Source organism: Gobius niger, assembly GCF_951799975.1.
Source record: "Gobius niger genome assembly, chromosome: 14".
NCBI lineage: Eukaryota > Metazoa > Chordata > Actinopteri > Gobiiformes > Gobiidae > Gobius > Gobius niger.
In genome coordinates this window covers 29,118,127-29,135,228 of record NC_136865.1, presented here as the reverse complement: position 1 = coordinate 29,135,228, position 17,102 = coordinate 29,118,127, and the positions used below count along the sequence as shown (strand labels likewise).

Sequence of the window (17,102 nt, the reverse complement as noted above, 5' to 3'; positions counted from 1 at the left end):
ATGTACGGCGGCCTATTGGAGCGCTCCGCGCCGTCGGCTCGTCTCTCGGCTGGACCCGCAGCAGATGTGGAGGAGAGCGGTAATTGGTCCTCCGTCACTGCGGGGGGCAGCGCTCTTCGCCAGTCCCCGGGTCTTCTCGCATAAACCGGTGCCATCTGCCCCTGGTGCACCCGCGGTTCTCTGGCACGAGAGCGGAAACCACCCGCGGACCGCTCGGACGGCCCCGGAGAACACGGCCCTCACCCCCCGGCTCCTGCACCTGCACACTCCGGGACCCTGTGTCTGTGAGAGGCTGAGACCAGGGCCACGTCAGGCTCAGGGGCCAAAGCAGGCGTGTGTTCTGTGGCCCCTCAGAGGAGCTTTTGAAATATTATTACACATATCTGAGTCAGTATATTAGAGGTGAGAAGAGGAAGTCAGCAACTCAGTGAAGAAGTAGAGTAAAGGTTTTGAGGAGCTTGTACTTGAGAACTTATTACTTTTTCTCCACTGCCACACTGCCCAACAGTAGGTGGCGCTGTGCAGATGTATTATCAAAGCCACTGGTTCTGAATTCCTCAAATTATAGCTCCTGGATCCTAATCTTGGACTGCTTCTAAAACGTGGCAAGATGGCTCCTCTCTGATTTTACATAACCTTTGAGGCGACGTCATGAAGTCGACCTTGAGGAACATTTTGAGGTTACGAACCCTTCTGAACCTGAACCTGAACAACCTGAACCTTCCTAACCCAGCAGAGGGAGAAACCAGGAAGTTACGTCATACAATATACGCTCCATATATAATGAGATGTTAACAACTCTTATAAACATCACTCTTACTTATTACCGATATTCACCAAATCCTGTCCTTTAGTTCAGACCTGCTTTAGCGTCTGCTCTTTCACAGACACGGATTTTATGCAAATGAGCCATGTGGCTTGAGTTTTGTTCTTGTAAAATGTTAACAAAAGGGCGTAATGTTACCACAAGTTCATAGAATTTCTGCAGTAAAACTTTCAGACGCTGCTGTGGCTCTAACACTCCATGACCTGCTTCATACTTTCTAGCTAATGTTTTTATTGAATGAAAGGTCACGCAGAAAAACTGTCCATCCTTTCACACTAGTGCAGAATTCAGCTGAGGAGGTATTAAAGGAAACATCACAGCTCCTTTCCTCACTCCCTCCTAACTCTACTGACACATTGACGCACGTCCGGGTCGACGATGAGGAGGTTCCTAAGCTTATTTACACTTTTTATATGCAGGCCTTACTCCTGTACTCCTTACACTGTAACGTGACCTAAGCCATTAGAGCTTCAGCTGCGTTTGGACATCCTCACCCAGCGGCGGAAACAACAGGGCAGTGACATCACCATCAAAACTACATCAACCATACAATCGGAATACAAATAAGTCTCCTAAGATCTCCTGAGCTGCCACTCACTTTAATTACACTTAAGTGGTTTTAAATCACAGTTGAAGACACATAGAAGACATTGCTGTTTTTGTGTTAAGAACATTTGTGTTGAATTTTTGGATGCTTTGTGATTCCCTTTTTTACACTGGAAAGCGCCCTGTGCACCTTCTGGCTGTTGTCAAGAGCTGTACAAACACAATCTGATGGACTGATCTGTGAGTTCTTATAAGTCAAACTGCTGCTGTGTTCAATAAAGAGCATTTTATAAACCCCACAGACTGTAGCTATATCTGCCACGGCTCTAAAAGTTTCAAACATGATCCACAATAATGCTGCAGACGATGATAAAAATACGTTTCAGACACATGCTCAACAGCTCTGGTCAAATATTCCAAATCCTGTCCATTGGTTCATGCTCAGAACAAACCAGCCGCATTAACGCTGCTCCTCCACAGCACTGTCTATGCAAGTTAGCCGTGTAGCTCAAGTTTCTATTCGAAATGAAAGCAAAAGTTCGCCAACTGCCTTCATTTAGGCCGTTTACTGACTCTTTACAACAGTGAGATGTGACTGTGCTGTGGGGACTCTATTTTGGCACTTCTATAAAGTTTGGCTCGTGCAGATCACTTTTCCTGGTGAGGAACCTCCAGAGGTCCCTGTGCTAAAGGAGATGTGATAGGAAGCAGACAGGCTCCATTCTCTGGCTCCTTCCGACACAAGCAGATTGGTAAGAGGTCTTACACTAAACCGGGTGTGCGTCAGCGTCCGCCATGATAAGAAGCGTCCGAATTGGGCTGTCAGTTAGGAAGGAGTTAGGAAAAGGAGCCTCAATGCTAACTATCATAGCCACTTTAGCATAGGGACCTCTGGTGCTAACTAACCGGTGATTAGGACACTATGTTGTTGTTGGACACTATACAGTAGGGGGCGACATGCGCTTTTGTTTGGCCTGCACTCCACCAATAACTTTAAAGAAGAAGAAAAACAGCTGTTGGTGATGTCACTTCCCCTTCCCCTGGGTAAGGACGGTCGGATTGTGCAAAATAGCTCTGAAGCTCTAGTTCACTAACTGCATAGAGATCGAACAGTCGAACCCATGAAAGGTTAAGGAGTTGTGCTTATAGGCTAGAATTTGATGGTTTCGGACGCAGCCCCAACATCCTTAGAACAGCACTACTCGGATACTTCCTATCATGGCAGTGACGCATGTCCGGCTTTGGGTTCGACCTCTTACCCATTTGTCGGATTCGGATGCAACCACTGATTCACGACAAGGGAGAAGGTTTGTGCCGTTGGTGTTGCTGTACGGGTTTGGAATTGGGGTTGTCATTTTTGTGTTTTTGAAGGCGCCAAAAAAGTAAAAAGATCCCGTTTCTCATAACCTGACTTAAAGGTATAGCGGAGGATGTTCTATTTCCGGGTGGATCATCAAGACGATTGGTCCTCCTAATTGTCAATCATTCTGGTGATATGCCTACGTAAGGCCGTCGTGCGTGCTCGCCCCTTGTTAATTTCTGCGCATGCGCACTTACAAGCCTATGTTAGCCAGTCATTGCTGCTCGCAGAACGCACCGAGTCGTTTGAAAATGGCAGAGGGTCGCAAGAGAAAAAGTGTCTTCGAAGTGTATGAGAAGAAGAGAAAGGCTTCAGAAGAGAGAAACAAGACCAGAGTGTTTTTGGGAGATTCTATCTCCTCGGAGGCAGGTAGAGCGTTGCTCATGCGCATTTTTTTTTTTAAGTGGAGAGGGTGGTTCTTTCCTAAAATTCGGGAAAATCCTCCTGTATACCTTTAAGTTCATTGTGCCGACAGAGAAGACACTGAATTTTGTGCCAGTTTCATGTGGATTGGCCCCGGACTTGGCCACGAGTCCCAGTGGAAGCGTGCGTCCCCGCGTGCCCACGACGACGCTTAGCCCCGTGTTAATTGTTCTGTCCATTCCCCGTTATTAACCGCTCAATATCGTGCGCGACGTAACACACTGACCACGGACGAGCACTGCATCTCCCACATGAACTCACTTTCCGCTTCTGAGTTATGAGCTCCTGCTGCGAACGCTCTCCAGAAGCCCGGGCTGTGAAGTGTGGCCACAGACACTCCATCATCGCCGCCGAATTAATCACCGATGGGTCATTTTCGGGATTAAGTCGGCTCCGTTATCTGGCAGCCGTTCTTCCACTGACTCAGACTCCCATAATTCATTGCAGCAGCCCGGTGTTCCCGCTCTGTGCGCTCGGCTGCGCGGCTGGACCGACGCCATCTGGAGCCGGGGCCGGTCCAAGGAGTTAGACGAGACGAGGCGGAGGAGGCAGGGTTTATGAGGAAATATGAGCCGGAGAAGAAGGAGCGAAGAGTGGAGGAACAGTTTCAGGGTTATAGCTGCGATGTAATGGAGATGTTATATCGGTTTTAGAGAAACAGCTACTTTAGGCATTAGGTTAAACGTTACGATGGAGCGCCATTCATTAGCATTTTTGGAAGATGGAAAACGATTTACCTTTGGGCCGGAGTGAGCCGAACCACTTCAGGTAAACGGACATGATGTAGAGCAAGTGGACCCATTCAAATATTTAGGAACAATTTTGGACAATTCTTTCACATGTAACGAACATGTTGACTGTGTTTACAAGAAAGCTCAGCAAAGGCTTTTCCTGCTGCGTCAGCTGAGAGGTTTTGAAGTCAGTGACCATATCTTCACAAGGGTTTATCAGTGTTTAACCTCTTAACTGAACCGAGAGCATTTTCTCCAGTTCAGCTTTACCCAAATCCTGCAGGCCAGTGTAACACCTCAAGCTAAGATCTACAAGGATCTTTTTCCTCCCGTCATCAGATTTTTTTCAACTCACTTTGTCTTTTTTTTTTTTTAATCTTTTGTTTTGGTAATTTTTTGTCATTTTTTTGTCACATTTTTTGTTTTGTTTTTGGCCTTTTTTTTTGTTTATTTTTTGGTACATTTTTTGTCTTTTTCGTCACTTTTTTGTCAAAGTTTTCTCACTTTTTTGTCACATCATCATCACTGTTTTCATCTCAGTTCTGTCGCTATTTTCACACCTTTTTTCCTGAAGCCTTTGGATTGGGGTAAAGCCAAACGGGAGAAAATGTGCTCGGTTCAAGTGGGAGTTAAGGGGTTGATTGAGATTTTTAACATAGTCTCTTGGTTTGGTCACTTAACTGTCAAAAACAAAGCTAAACTTGGCAGAGTTGTTGAACAGGGCAGTAAAATAACAGGCCAACAACAAACCAATTTACCTCAGCATTACAGTAAAGCAGTGCGTCGTGTCTGTAGTAAGATCACAGATGACGATCCATCGTCCCATCACTTTGAGCTCCTTCCATCAGGGCAGAGATACAGACTTCCTTGTTCCCTTTGCCATCAAGGAGCTGAACAAGTTGTCTAATGTCCACTAATGTCTTTCAGTCAGTCTGTTCCTTTTCCCTTTCCCTTAATGAAGTGTACCTGCTGCTGCTGTGTCTGCAATGAACTGATTTTATAATGAACTGATTTTATTATGTTCGTTGCTGGGCAAATGTATTCGAATGTATGAGAAAGCCAAAGGCAAATTTCTGACATCATTGTGCTTGGTAGACAATAAAGTTTTTTCTATTCTATTCTATTCTATTCTATTCTATTCTATTCTATTCTATTCTATTCTATTCTATTCTAAGGGAAGGAGAAATGTGTAATCCCATCAGTCACAGTTCGTCTAATCCAGTGGTTTTCAACTGGTTTGGAATTTGGACCCACGTTGAAAAGACGACCCACGACCTAAAAGAGAATATTATATGCTCTCAAAGACACTCCATAGATGTCCTTGAGATCTCCTTAGTATCCGACAGGTTGAGGACAAACGGATAGTGATCGCAATGTTGCCACAGCTGCTTGAAACCGCGTAGACCTTTCGGAGACTCCGCTGAAAGCAAACCTGTTTACCTGGAGACTACCTGGAGACTCGCCTTCTCTCCTGGAGACGCCTCAGAGACATCTCCACGACCAGCGGCAACTCAAGTCTCCAACTAGTCTGCCTTGTATGCAGTCTCCAGGAAGATCAGCCCTTTAGGATAGTGGAGTTAAATAAAGCGGTTTTAGTCATTTAAATACATTTCGCTTGAAGTCATTTCCTGTGGCAGTCTGGAGCTCCACTGATCACGTGACTCTCCACTGGCTGCGTTCAGACCCTCCTGAAGTGGAGGACTCCGAGACCCAGACCCCTTTCACAATAATGTATTGTATGTTGTGTTGGTATGGTCAGAGGTATGATCTTTCCCTCGCAAAACGGTTTACTGACCCTTGGCCTCGTGGTTTAGGTCGTTGATCAGACGCAAGAAAAGTCCCAGCTGTAACATTTTTCCTTCCACATTTCTTTCAGTATTTTTGGCCCATCCTCTGCTTCCAAGTTTATATACTACATGGCCTGCAAGTTTCGTTTATTTATCCAGGCTTGGGGCGAGGCTGACTTTGCCCTAATATCATAAATAAAAGCTCCTAATATGATGCCGTCGTAGGAGCAGACGGAGCAGGTCTGGCTCTGTCTCAGTTCACTGATCGACTAATGACTGAATCAAAATGGCCGCCGCCTGTTCTGCCGACGGTCTCTCCTCTGTGCCCACGGCTTTATTAACTCCTGTATGTGGATGATATTAATAACTCTTTGTCTTGTGCGTTTCCAGGTAACACCATGATGATCGTGGTGGAGAGCATGTCCAACGGGTCCTTGGACTCTTTCCTCAGGGTGAGTCACTGCAGGTCCATGCACAGAAAATACGAATATGAAATATCATATAAGGCTGAACGAACACAACATGACTAACTTTATTCAGATAAAAAAACAGCAATAGGAGCTGCACTGGGTCGTAATCCGTGTGGGAGGTGCTCTTTAAAGTCGAGGACAGTGAGATACGGAAAAAAACATATTATTTAGCCCTTAAGCAAATGTATCATGGTCAAAACAGGCACTCGGATGTAGCTTTCCTTTGAGAGGGACACAGGCGTCTCGATCCTACTCGATCTTTGTCAGGGCATAGAAAATGTAAAAGGCACGGGTCACGATGGGAGACACACAAATAAAAGTACATAGAATATATACAGAGGAAATATTGACACATCAAAGACAGACAGACTTGGCTTTAGCATGTTGGGCTAGTATTGCTTTTTACACATATAAAACACATATATATATTTGTCTTGCTCAAATGAGGAGCTAACCCTGTGATCCTGGTCCTGGGTTTTCCAAAGATCTGCCCGAGGGGTGCCTGGATAGTACAAGTATACTACATTTTAGTTTATCTCATACAATTAAAACCTCAAAAACATTTTTTATACCGATACCGGGGGTTGGGGTCTCTGCCGATATCCGATATTAACCGATACCACGAGACTTCCTCAAAAGTGTCATTCTCTGAGTGAAAAGTGAACGATCTTCTTTACTTCATTGTAAGATCAAGACTGTCTTATCTTCTCTGGCAAACGAGAGGTTTATGTAAAATCATGAAACAAGGATCACAGCCCTTACACTAAATATGACAGTCTGGAAAATACGGTAACCGATATCATAGTTTTCCAGTATCGGATCGGTCCCCATTTCCAAGCCTCAATAAAGGTTAAAGTTGTGTTTCACTGTGCTGACCACTGATCTTTATCTTTGTTCATTATGCACAAAGGTTTGGACACCACTGATCCACCCCCCTCCCTGTATAATGATTAATAAGCACTGTTCTATTTCACCGATTGTGAATGTGGAAGTTTGAGTCTAAATTAGCTTTAGTCTTTTCTCTCCTCAGCACCGTCTCCGTCTGAGAACTGACTGAAACCTGCTTCTAGAATCAACTCACAATCGGGACGTGCTTTGCTATTATTATCACAGGGGAGAAACTGTTCAGTGCATTTTCAGACCCATTGCCACAAAACAATCCTCGCTGATTCACCTGCCTGTATAGAAAGCCCCGTCGTGCCCCCGCCCCTCGGGCCCTCGCTCTCATCACCGTCACGGGCAGAATGTTCATAATTAACTCCACAAATGGGGTATTATTTCTGCTCCACGACCCTGCGAGCCTTTGCCTTTCCGCTAAACCACTGCCGAGCGCTCCGTAACCGTTTAAATTAATGGCCTGTTTATTTTTACTCTCCAAATAAGAGGACGCGGCTCACTGGGCGTAGCATCAGCCCGACAGACGCGGGGTCGCTGTAAACCGGGCTCCTCTGGTGACTTTTCTTGTTAAATTTATCCGCCAATGTATTTCACTGTATCGTAATGTTTTTAATGAAATAAAATTACCACAAAGCCGTTTATTTAAGGTCGGCTCTGTGTCATCGATGAGTGGGAATGAAGGCTGTTGTTTTGTCTTGTGTGAGCGCAGAAGCACGAGGGGCAGCTGAGCGTCATGCAGCTCATGGACATGCTGACCGGAGTGGCCTCAGGGATGAAGTATCTGACCGAGATGGGCTTCGTTCACAAGAGGCTGGCGGCGCATAAGGTGAGAGGAACGATAACGTATAACATAAACCCCTAAACTCCCACCTGAACGAGCACGTTTTCTCCAGTTTGGCTTTACCCCAGTCCAAAAGCTTCTGGGAAGAAAGGTGAGAAAATAGCGACAAAACTGAGACGAAAACGATGATGAAGATGTGACAAAAAAGTGAGAAAACTTAGATAAAGAAACTGACAAAAAAAGGACAAAAAACTGACAAAAAATGACGAAAAATTTAGAAAAAAAATGATGAAAATGTGGCAAAAATGTCACAAAAAACGTCACAAAAAATTGACAAAAAAGGACAAAAAATTGACAAAAAATGACTAAAAAAGGACAAAAAATTGACATAAAATGATGAAAAAATGATGAAAAAGTAGCAAAAATTTGACAAAGATTTGACAACAAAAGGACACATGTGACAAAAAGTGACAAAAAATTTACTATTTGACAAAAAATGTACAAAAAAGTAACAAAATTAGTTGAATCCCCCCCCCAAAAAAAAGATGGGAAAAAAATCTGATGACGTGAGGAAAAAGATCCATTTAGATGAGTTTTGTAGATCTTAGCTTTCAATACATATAAGTCCTTTTAAATGCGAAATGGTTATATTTAAAACATTACTCAGTCGCACAGACATTTATATGGGTAGTCTGGTGTTATAAGTGATTTGCCTCAGGGTCAGACTGTTTTTAATGCAGGCTGCTAGTTACCATAGACATGCACTAGCCTAGCACTAGCCTAGCACTGCTAAACTCTTCAAATAAAAGGATTGCATGAATTAAAAAAAACAAATATATATCTCCAGAAATCAACAACACTCTGGATGACTAGGAAATGAGGCCCTATGTCAAAAATCCTGAAATAACCTTCTTCTCTTTGCTATATATATATAAACGCTTAGACTTTTTGTGTTTGTGACATTAAAGATGCGTCATGTTTGACTTGTGTAAAGCCTGAATGAACAGCTTCGACCACCTCGGACTGTGATCGTGTTGTTACTCTTTCGTTTCATCTCTCTCCTTCTGCTCTGTTTCTGGGGCTGAGTCATAGAAACACATTTTGCCGCTGCCTCCGGAACATCTGGCCGTTTGTAAAATACGCGGCGCAAAACAACACTCTCTCATTGCATTTGTCACATTCAGAGTTTAGTATTGTCTTCCTCTGTCAGTGCACTGGAAATAAAAACTGAGCTCGCTTGTGTTTGTGGAAGGTTTAGTCATTCTGGTTTGTCAATTAAAACAATCTGCCAATGGATTAAGATTTATTCAAGAAATTAAAACCTTATTTCCAGTCATGAGTAAGTCTTTCATCTCTTGTTTTATGGGCCCAAATGCTTGTTTCATTGGCAGATAATTTTACTTAACTACTCAAACCAAGCTTTTATATTAATAACACTTTCATAAAGTTTAGGTACTACTGGTATAGGAAAAAATAAAAGTATCAAAAGCAGGATAATAATATAATATATCTTTAGATCCAAGTTTTGTTGCTGTTGGTCCAGGGTCAGCATTAAAGGAAGAGACTTGTTCGTTTTAGCTCATTTAACCATTTCCCCTCCCCATGCCACTGTGGGTGTCTTTTTTGTCTTTTTGTGACATGTTTATGTCCTGGTATTTGTATTAATGTTTGCAACTGACTCTCCTCCAAGTTGAATTTCTCCCTCAGGAGACCAACAATGAATAAATCTGAATCTGAAACATTTTGGCTCTTTTTTTAGATTTTTCCCTTTTTTTTCTGATATTGTTTTGCCCCAATTTGTTCTTATTGCTTTCTTTTTTCTCTCTCATATTATTCTGACTAATATTTCCCCTCTTTCACCCATTTCCCCCAATTTATTTAACATTTTGCACCTATTTTCACCAAGTCTTTCCCAATTTTACTTTGCCCCAGTTTTTTCTCGTTTTCTCCTAATTTTTACTCATTTTTTTAACTAATTACTAATACTAATAACTACTATTCATCTCAAACAAACAAAAAATCAAAAATGTCCCTTTTTTGCCACAATTTCACCCAATTTTTCCCAAATTATTCCCCATTTTTCACACATTTTTTGACATTGGAAATGATTTGATACATCATATCATTATAAATATCGTAAATTTGCAGATCTTCCTATCATTATTGTTTTGTTTTCTTGTTCTAGACAACAGATGTTTTCATAAAGGTATCAGAAAGAGTATCGTTCAGGTATCGGTATCGAAAACCAAGCATCATTGAAGTACGGGTATCGAAAAACCCTGCTCTCCTTATGGAAATGTAGTGCAGGAAGATATGTTTTGAGATGTTTTCCTGGTACGAACCCGTCCTCATCCATGTTTCATTTTCTTTTTGTCCCCAGGTGCTGGTGAACTCCAACCTCTGCTGCAAAGTGTCTGGATTCAGACCTCTGCAGGACGACAAAATCGAGGCCATCTACACCACTCTGGTACGATTCCCACTCACACGCTTTCATTTTCCTTCCAATTGATTTAAAGTGCTCTCTGGTGCGCGCTGGCTGTAACAAGCCACATTAAAATACGTTGATTCTGACTGAAGCTGAAGCATCGACTTATAAAAACGAAATAAAGAAAAGAATGGACTAACAGCATCAAAAACTCCCATGGCCGTTCGAAACAGCCCCATGTTATTTCAATTCAAAGCCCAAAGAAACAGGTCTGCGCTTTGTTCACGCGGGAGAAAGCGACGCCCCGAAGGCAGCAGAGAAAATTCCCCGTTTGCTGCGGTGAAGCTGGGATTGTGCTGCCTTTAGAGATCAGTCCATTTGCTTAACTCCGACAATATTAGACCAGGTTTTCAGCACCTGATTGAGGCGGCTTTTGTCTCTGAGTGAAAGGCTGTGGAGCCAAAAGAGAAACCCAACAGTCTCTTGATAAATGCTTCACAGAAAGAACCATAGACCATTAGAATCATTGGACTGACCCAGAAAGAATTGAGTTCAGTCACTCGCTTTTCCACACATTCATCTTTTAAACCTCTTTCATCGATCTGCAAATTGCCGCGAATTTGCCAAACTATTCACTGAAGTCGAAAGAAAACTTGGCATGCACTTTCATCGCTGGCCAAACAGTGAACTCTTCTGTCCACGCGTTCCCACATTTTCAAGCCTGGTTAAAAGTTTCATAATCTTTGAAGCTAAACTCCTTGTGAACCCTCCTCTGTATCTTCGTAATGGCCCTAAAGTCCGCACCACGTTGTTACACATCTCTTTGAGTTGAGCGCCAGTTCACTGTGTCAGGTTGAGTTCTGGTAGTTTCGGGTCTGTAGTCAAAAACCAATGTCCATTTTCCTCTGGCGGCGTTTACTCTGACAGACTCTTCCTCGGCCGCCGCTTTGATCTGTTAAATATCTGCGCAGAGCTTCTTCAAAGGGAAAGCCGTGGTCGGACTTCACTGAACTCTCCGTGCACTTGTTCCCCGAGCTGCGAATGATGACCCAGATATTTGACTTGAAAGATTTGCCAGGGTTTTAGTATACTCTGGTTTCAACGCTTGGAACTGGACTTAGACTGAACTATGTTGCTTGAGGAGACTTGATTATTCTCCCCCAAATTAGAGGAAGAATAATCCTAATTTTCTGATGTAAATAATATCTTTACCTTACATTCAGGGCAACTCTAAGGTCCTCAAACCAATTTATAGACAATTCAATTGGTTGGGGGGGGGTCAGCAGCTTTATGGATCCATCCATTTTCTTCCACATTGTCCGGGGCGGGATCGCAGAGGCAGCAGTCTGAGCAGAGATGTCCAGACTTCTCTCTCCACGCACACCTCCTCCAGCTCTTCTGGAAGGACCCCAAGGCGACACCAGGCCAGCTCAGATACACAGTCCCTCCAGTGTGTCCTGGGTCTACTCTAGGGCCTCCGTCCAATGGAACATACCCAAAACACTTCCCGAGGGAGGCGACCAGGAGGCATCCGAAACAGATGCCCAGATGCTTCCTCTTGACGTGAAGGAGCAGCGACTACACTTCCTCCCGGGTCACTGAGCTTTTCACACTATCTCGAAGAGTGTGCCCAGCCACCCTGTGAAGGAAACAACCACGACTATCCACAATCTTGGCCTTTTGGTCATCACCTAAATCTACTGACCTTTGGATCCATCCATCCATCCATCCATCCATCCATCCATCCATCCATCCATCTTCTTCCACTTGTCCGTTGTCGGGTCGTGGGGGCAGCTGTGGCTCCTCCTGCAGGTGGTGGGTCCACAGAAGGACGGCCTCATGGTTCTAACCCAGGCCTGTTGGTCTCTCAAAAGGGGCTTCTGAACCGCTCTTTGTCTGACCCGTCACTCAGGACCTGTTTGCCATGGGAGACCAGGGATACGAAGACAACAGAGCTCCAGGATCATTCGGGTGCTCAAACCCCTCCACCACGTTAAGGTGGTGGTTCCAGGAGGGGCCCTTTGGATCCAAACAGCCAAATCTCCTCAAAAATACAAAAATCGTATCCGTAACCAATTTCAGTTAATGCATTTGCTGTGAATCAGGACTAAGACTAAACTAAGTTGTGTCTAAATGAAACCATATTGATTGCCTTAGTAGGAAGATCTAGATGGTCCTCCCAGGGAAAGTTTTAACAAATCATGAATCACTGCCTTCAATCTGCTCAGATAGAAAACAACAGCAGCTCATTACTCATTCAAACACACTTTACTTTTTATCCATCAGAGATTAAAAAAAAACAGCCACACCAGAGACTTTAAGATACAAACATGCATTCGGTGACTCTACAAAGACTTGAAATGACTTGAAATTCAAAGGTTTAGGACTTGACTTAGACTTGACCTGTTCCCACCTACATTTTTGATCCTCTTTGCTCTTGAAATAGAGGTTTTAGGCGCTCATTTGTGTTGGAAATATGTCAAATTGTTGCTGAGCTGATTGTCAGGTACGGGGAAATATCAATACTGACTGATTCCTACGTTTGTCCTGATGAATGTCCCTGTGTTTGTGTGTGCAGCACGGAGGGAAGAGCGTGGTTCTGTGGACCGCTCCGGAGGCGATCCAGTACCACCGCTTCTCCTCGGCCTCCGACGTGTGGAGCTTCGGCATCGTCATGTGGGAGGTCATGTCCTACGGGGAGCGGCCCTACTGGGACATGGGCAACCAGGACGTAAGTGTTTCAGTTTGAGGAAATAATGTATAGTATAGTAGTGATATTTCCTGTTCATTTTCATGGACCTGCATAAACCTTTCACACACATCAGTTTTAGGATTTATTTAGACTTCTGACTCTTGGTTAAGATGAATTTAACAACTGAATTAGAGCGAATATTTAGATGAAAATAAAGTTGGTGAAGTTGAGGACGTTTCGCTTCTTGAGTCGGGGTGTTTGGCAGTTTTGGTTCCCTCCTCCTGGGAAGAGTCTAAAGAGCCAGATCATGTGCTGGTGCACGGAGGGGCACAGGTTCTTGCCAAATTATTTTCCGAGTGGCGGCGCTATGTGCTTTGCGTCTTCGCCACTTGTGAGGCGGCGTCACAAGAAGAGGTGACTGCCCTGATGGGAGCACCACTGAGCACCATTTCCTAGTTGACATTGCGCTGCCTTTTGTTCTTTCTTAAAGAGGGGGTATTATGCTTTTTTCAATCACATAGCACCAGTCTATATCACACTACAATGATGACCAAAACTTCTGTTTGTCTGTGCAGTAAATTAGAATAACTGCCTTGTATAAAATTGCTCTCTCAAAATGGCTGTAGTGAATGTCTTGAAATAGGCCTCTGTCTCTTTAAGAACCTCTGACCCTTTCCGACACGCCCCCTCCACACGCTGTCTGTGGCATCAGTGGGGAGGGGGTTCTGCTGAGGAGCAGTGGTTGGTTACTCGGCTGGTGACGAAAGCTCGGAGGCGTCTCCAGGAGGTGGGGGCGTTCCTAGGAGGACTCAGGCAAACCTATCCCTAATATGGCCGCCATCAGAGTTTTTACAGATTACTCAAAAATACGTAAATGTGCCAAGGCAACACTTCAGGCATGTTTTTAAAGAGGGAATGACATAATAACATGATGTAAAGCTTGAAAAAGTAGATTTTGCATAATACCCCCCCTTTAAGCATAATAGGCTCTCTCAGGTCAAACTAAGAACTTTATTTAACTCATCGTGAGCCAAACGAACAAAATAAATGCTCATGTTCATCCCCCACTCGCCCACAACCCCTCTCCCGACCACGGAGTCGATCTGGTTGGAGGATGAAGTGTGTCTCCACCCCAGTACATCCCCCTTACATGTGCCAAGTCTGGACTGGCAAGATCACAAAGTGAGCTCCTCCTTAGCACAACATGGTACACTATAGTCTGCGTTTTGAAACACAAGTGTGGTCCCTATGTCTTATAAAGACCGCTTTAGTTTGACCAAAAGAGCTAAGAAGAAGCTTCTTTGACTAGAAGCAAAACGTCCTCAACTTTATCTAACCCAGTCCATTTTCTTCCACTTTTCCGTTTCCGGGTCGACATGGCACCAGCCCCTTATGGCTCCTCCTGCAGGTGGTGGGTCCACAAGAGGGCGGCCTCACGATTCTCTGGCCTGTTGGTCTCTCATAAGGGGCTTCTGAACCGCTCTTTGTCTGACCCGTCACCTAGGACCTGTTTGCCATGGGAGACCCTACCAGGGGCACGAAGCCCCCAACAATAGAGCTCCCAGGATCCTTCGGGTGCTCAAACCCTGGTGTCAGGAGGGGCATTATAAAGTCAGTGGAAGAAAACAGACACAGGCACTGGCACTGTGACGTCATTGTTTTAATAAAAGTTGCGGAGACGCCATGACAATGGAGCCACGTAAACAGTGATTTGAGATCTTTCCACTCTGTAAACTAACATTTTCCAGACCAGGTTCCAAACTCCCAAAAGACCGGTTTCGTTTGGATGATTCGCTGGATTGATGAAATATTTTTGCGTTTAGTCCTGAGCTTGACTTCGTGTGGACAGGGCCTAGGTTAATAATCTATTAAGTATTAGGATCCAAAGAGACAGTTCTCCCCAAAAAGTTAAGTCTGTAAAGAGCCACAACTACTTTTGATGAATGTTTTCTCCGAAAGTGAGGACAGAACCAATGCCTCGTTTTGGCGAAGGCTCAACCGTTTTATTCCTCCGCAAGAAAAGTTACAATTCCTGCTGCTTCAAAATCAGGTTTCACCCAAAGGCGCCCAGTAACTCACAGGAAAGACAATTTCTCATTCCTGCATTCTGACTTTTATTTTCTAAAAGGACGAGATTTATAAACAGCTCTCCGTGACATCACTACTGTCCCCCGCTCCGTTCACTCCCAAATATACTTCCCCCCCGTTAATCTCTCCTTCTGTATCTCCTCTCCGTCACCTCCCTCTATGAACTCTTTATCCGTCCCCAGTTTTTTGGATCTTATTATAAAAAGCTGTGAATCCTTTGCACCCCGGAAAGCCACTCTCGCTCCCCTCTCTCCTCGCCACCTCCGCGGGGCCTAAGTCGCCTTTTTAACTCCCTCTTAGCTCCGTGACCGATCCTGTTTCGCTCATAAGGACGCGCTGACCCCCTTCGAGCGGGCGCCACTGTCCCCGCTATGAAAAAAAAATAAAATAAAAACCCGTGAGGAAAGTGCACTCTCTTTGAACCGTTTGTAAAGCGTTTGTGTGGAGTTTGGAGGTTGTCCGGTGAATAGGACCTTACCAAGCCTGTTATTTTCCAGTCAGAGTGAAGAGGGGGGGAGGGGGGGACGGGGGGGGGGGTGCGTTTTTGCAGACTCCTCAATGTCCTTGGAGAAAAGTTGTTTTGATGAAAGAAGTGCACTTTGTAAAAAGGAAAGAAGTTGTGTCGGCTTTGTGGAACGTTTCAGTTGCTTGTGTGCAGGTTTTCACATCAAACTTTTGGAAAAAACACAATCAATGCGGCAGCTTTGCATAAGAAGCTGACAGCAAACCTTTCTTGTACGGAAAGTATTAGACAGCAGACAATGGCGAAGGATCCCAATAGATTGTATTTATTTGGCACGTTTCTGGACGCCCAAGGCCGCCTTTCATCAATAGATGTCACTGAGAAGGTTAGCAGAAGCTCTCGTCCATTGAAATGAATGGGCAAACATCGTCCGATGAATGTTTTATCGATTTGTCAATAGATATAACGTCCTCGCATAGAGAACCTTACAGGGATATTTCAGGATTTTTGATATAGGGAGTTTTTTTTTTTTGTAATTCAAGCAGTTCTTATATTTGAAGAGTTTAGTGGTGCTAGGCTAATGCAAGGCTAGCGCATTTCTATGGTATCAGCGAGCCTGCATTAAAAACAGTGTGACCCGCTCCACAGAGCACCTGAGGCAAATCACTTATAACACCAGACTAACCATGTAAATGTCTGTGTCCATAGAATAATTTTTGGAATATAACTGACCTTGCATCACATGAACGATCGCATTTTGAGGGACTATTTTCCAGCAGATCACTCCGCCGCTGTGTAGCTTATACACCACGAAGCTAATGCTGCTCAAATATAAGTTTTTTTAAATGCAAAATGGTTAAAATTATTCTATGGACACAGACATTTATATGGTTAGTCTGGTGTTATAAGTGATTTGACTGTTTTTAATGCAGGCTAGCTGATACCATAGAAATGCGCTAGCCTTGCACTAGCCTAGCACCACGAAACTCTTCAAATGTAAGAACTGCATGAATTACAAAAAAAAATATCTCCAGAAATCAGCAACACTCTGGATAACTACGAAATGAGGCCCTATGTCAAAAATCCTGAAATATCGCTTTAACGCTTTTAAACTGAGCTGAACTCACTGTGATCATTACATCAGTGGTTTCTCTGAGGAGTTGTGAGCGTGTTCATGTGAAACAGGAGGAGTCAACGGCCAATCACAGAAGAGACACAGACACATGTCACCTGAAAATCAAAATCTATCAATAAACTCATGACTAATAGTATTCTACAGCGTCATGAACTTCATGAGTGTGAACCGAGCAGTGCATGAGGAGAACGTTCAAATTCGTGAACAGTCTTCATTAATCATAGTGCTACATGGACGAGAAATAAGCCTTTGTGTAGTAAAGGTTAAAACACAATAAAGGACCTCTGTCACCGCTGCTCAAGGTCCTTCCTCCTCACTCTCCGCTAGTCACTCTCTCCAGATTCTCTCCTCTGATTGGTCAAAGAGTCGTCTTCTTATCTAAAGCCTGGTCCACACGGGAGGATTGTAAAATTGTCGGCAGAGACCACACATGGCGCTAAAAAAAAAATCACAGGTCTAACAGTTTTGGTTGTACAGT

General features: G+C 44.0%; 1 protein-coding gene and 1 long non-coding RNA gene across 2 annotated transcripts in view; one reads left to right on the top strand and one right to left on the bottom strand.

The window, feature by feature from the left end:
- LOC306973998 overlaps positions 1–17,102 on the bottom strand; it is an 818,053-nt gene that overhangs the window by 748,749 nt on the left and 52,202 nt on the right. The window lies entirely within an intron of this gene.
- Positions 1–17,102, top strand: part of epha10 (EPH receptor A10) — a 418,807-nt gene that overhangs the window by 389,624 nt on the left and 12,081 nt on the right. The window contains exons 12-15 of the mRNA XM_079570885.1: positions 6,064–6,125; positions 7,750–7,866; positions 10,202–10,288; positions 12,825–12,977. Coding sequence (XP_079427011.1) covers positions 6,064–6,125; positions 7,750–7,866; positions 10,202–10,288; positions 12,825–12,977 — 419 coding nt within the window. The remainder of the gene's footprint in view (positions 1–6,063; positions 6,126–7,749; positions 7,867–10,201; positions 10,289–12,824; positions 12,978–17,102) is intronic.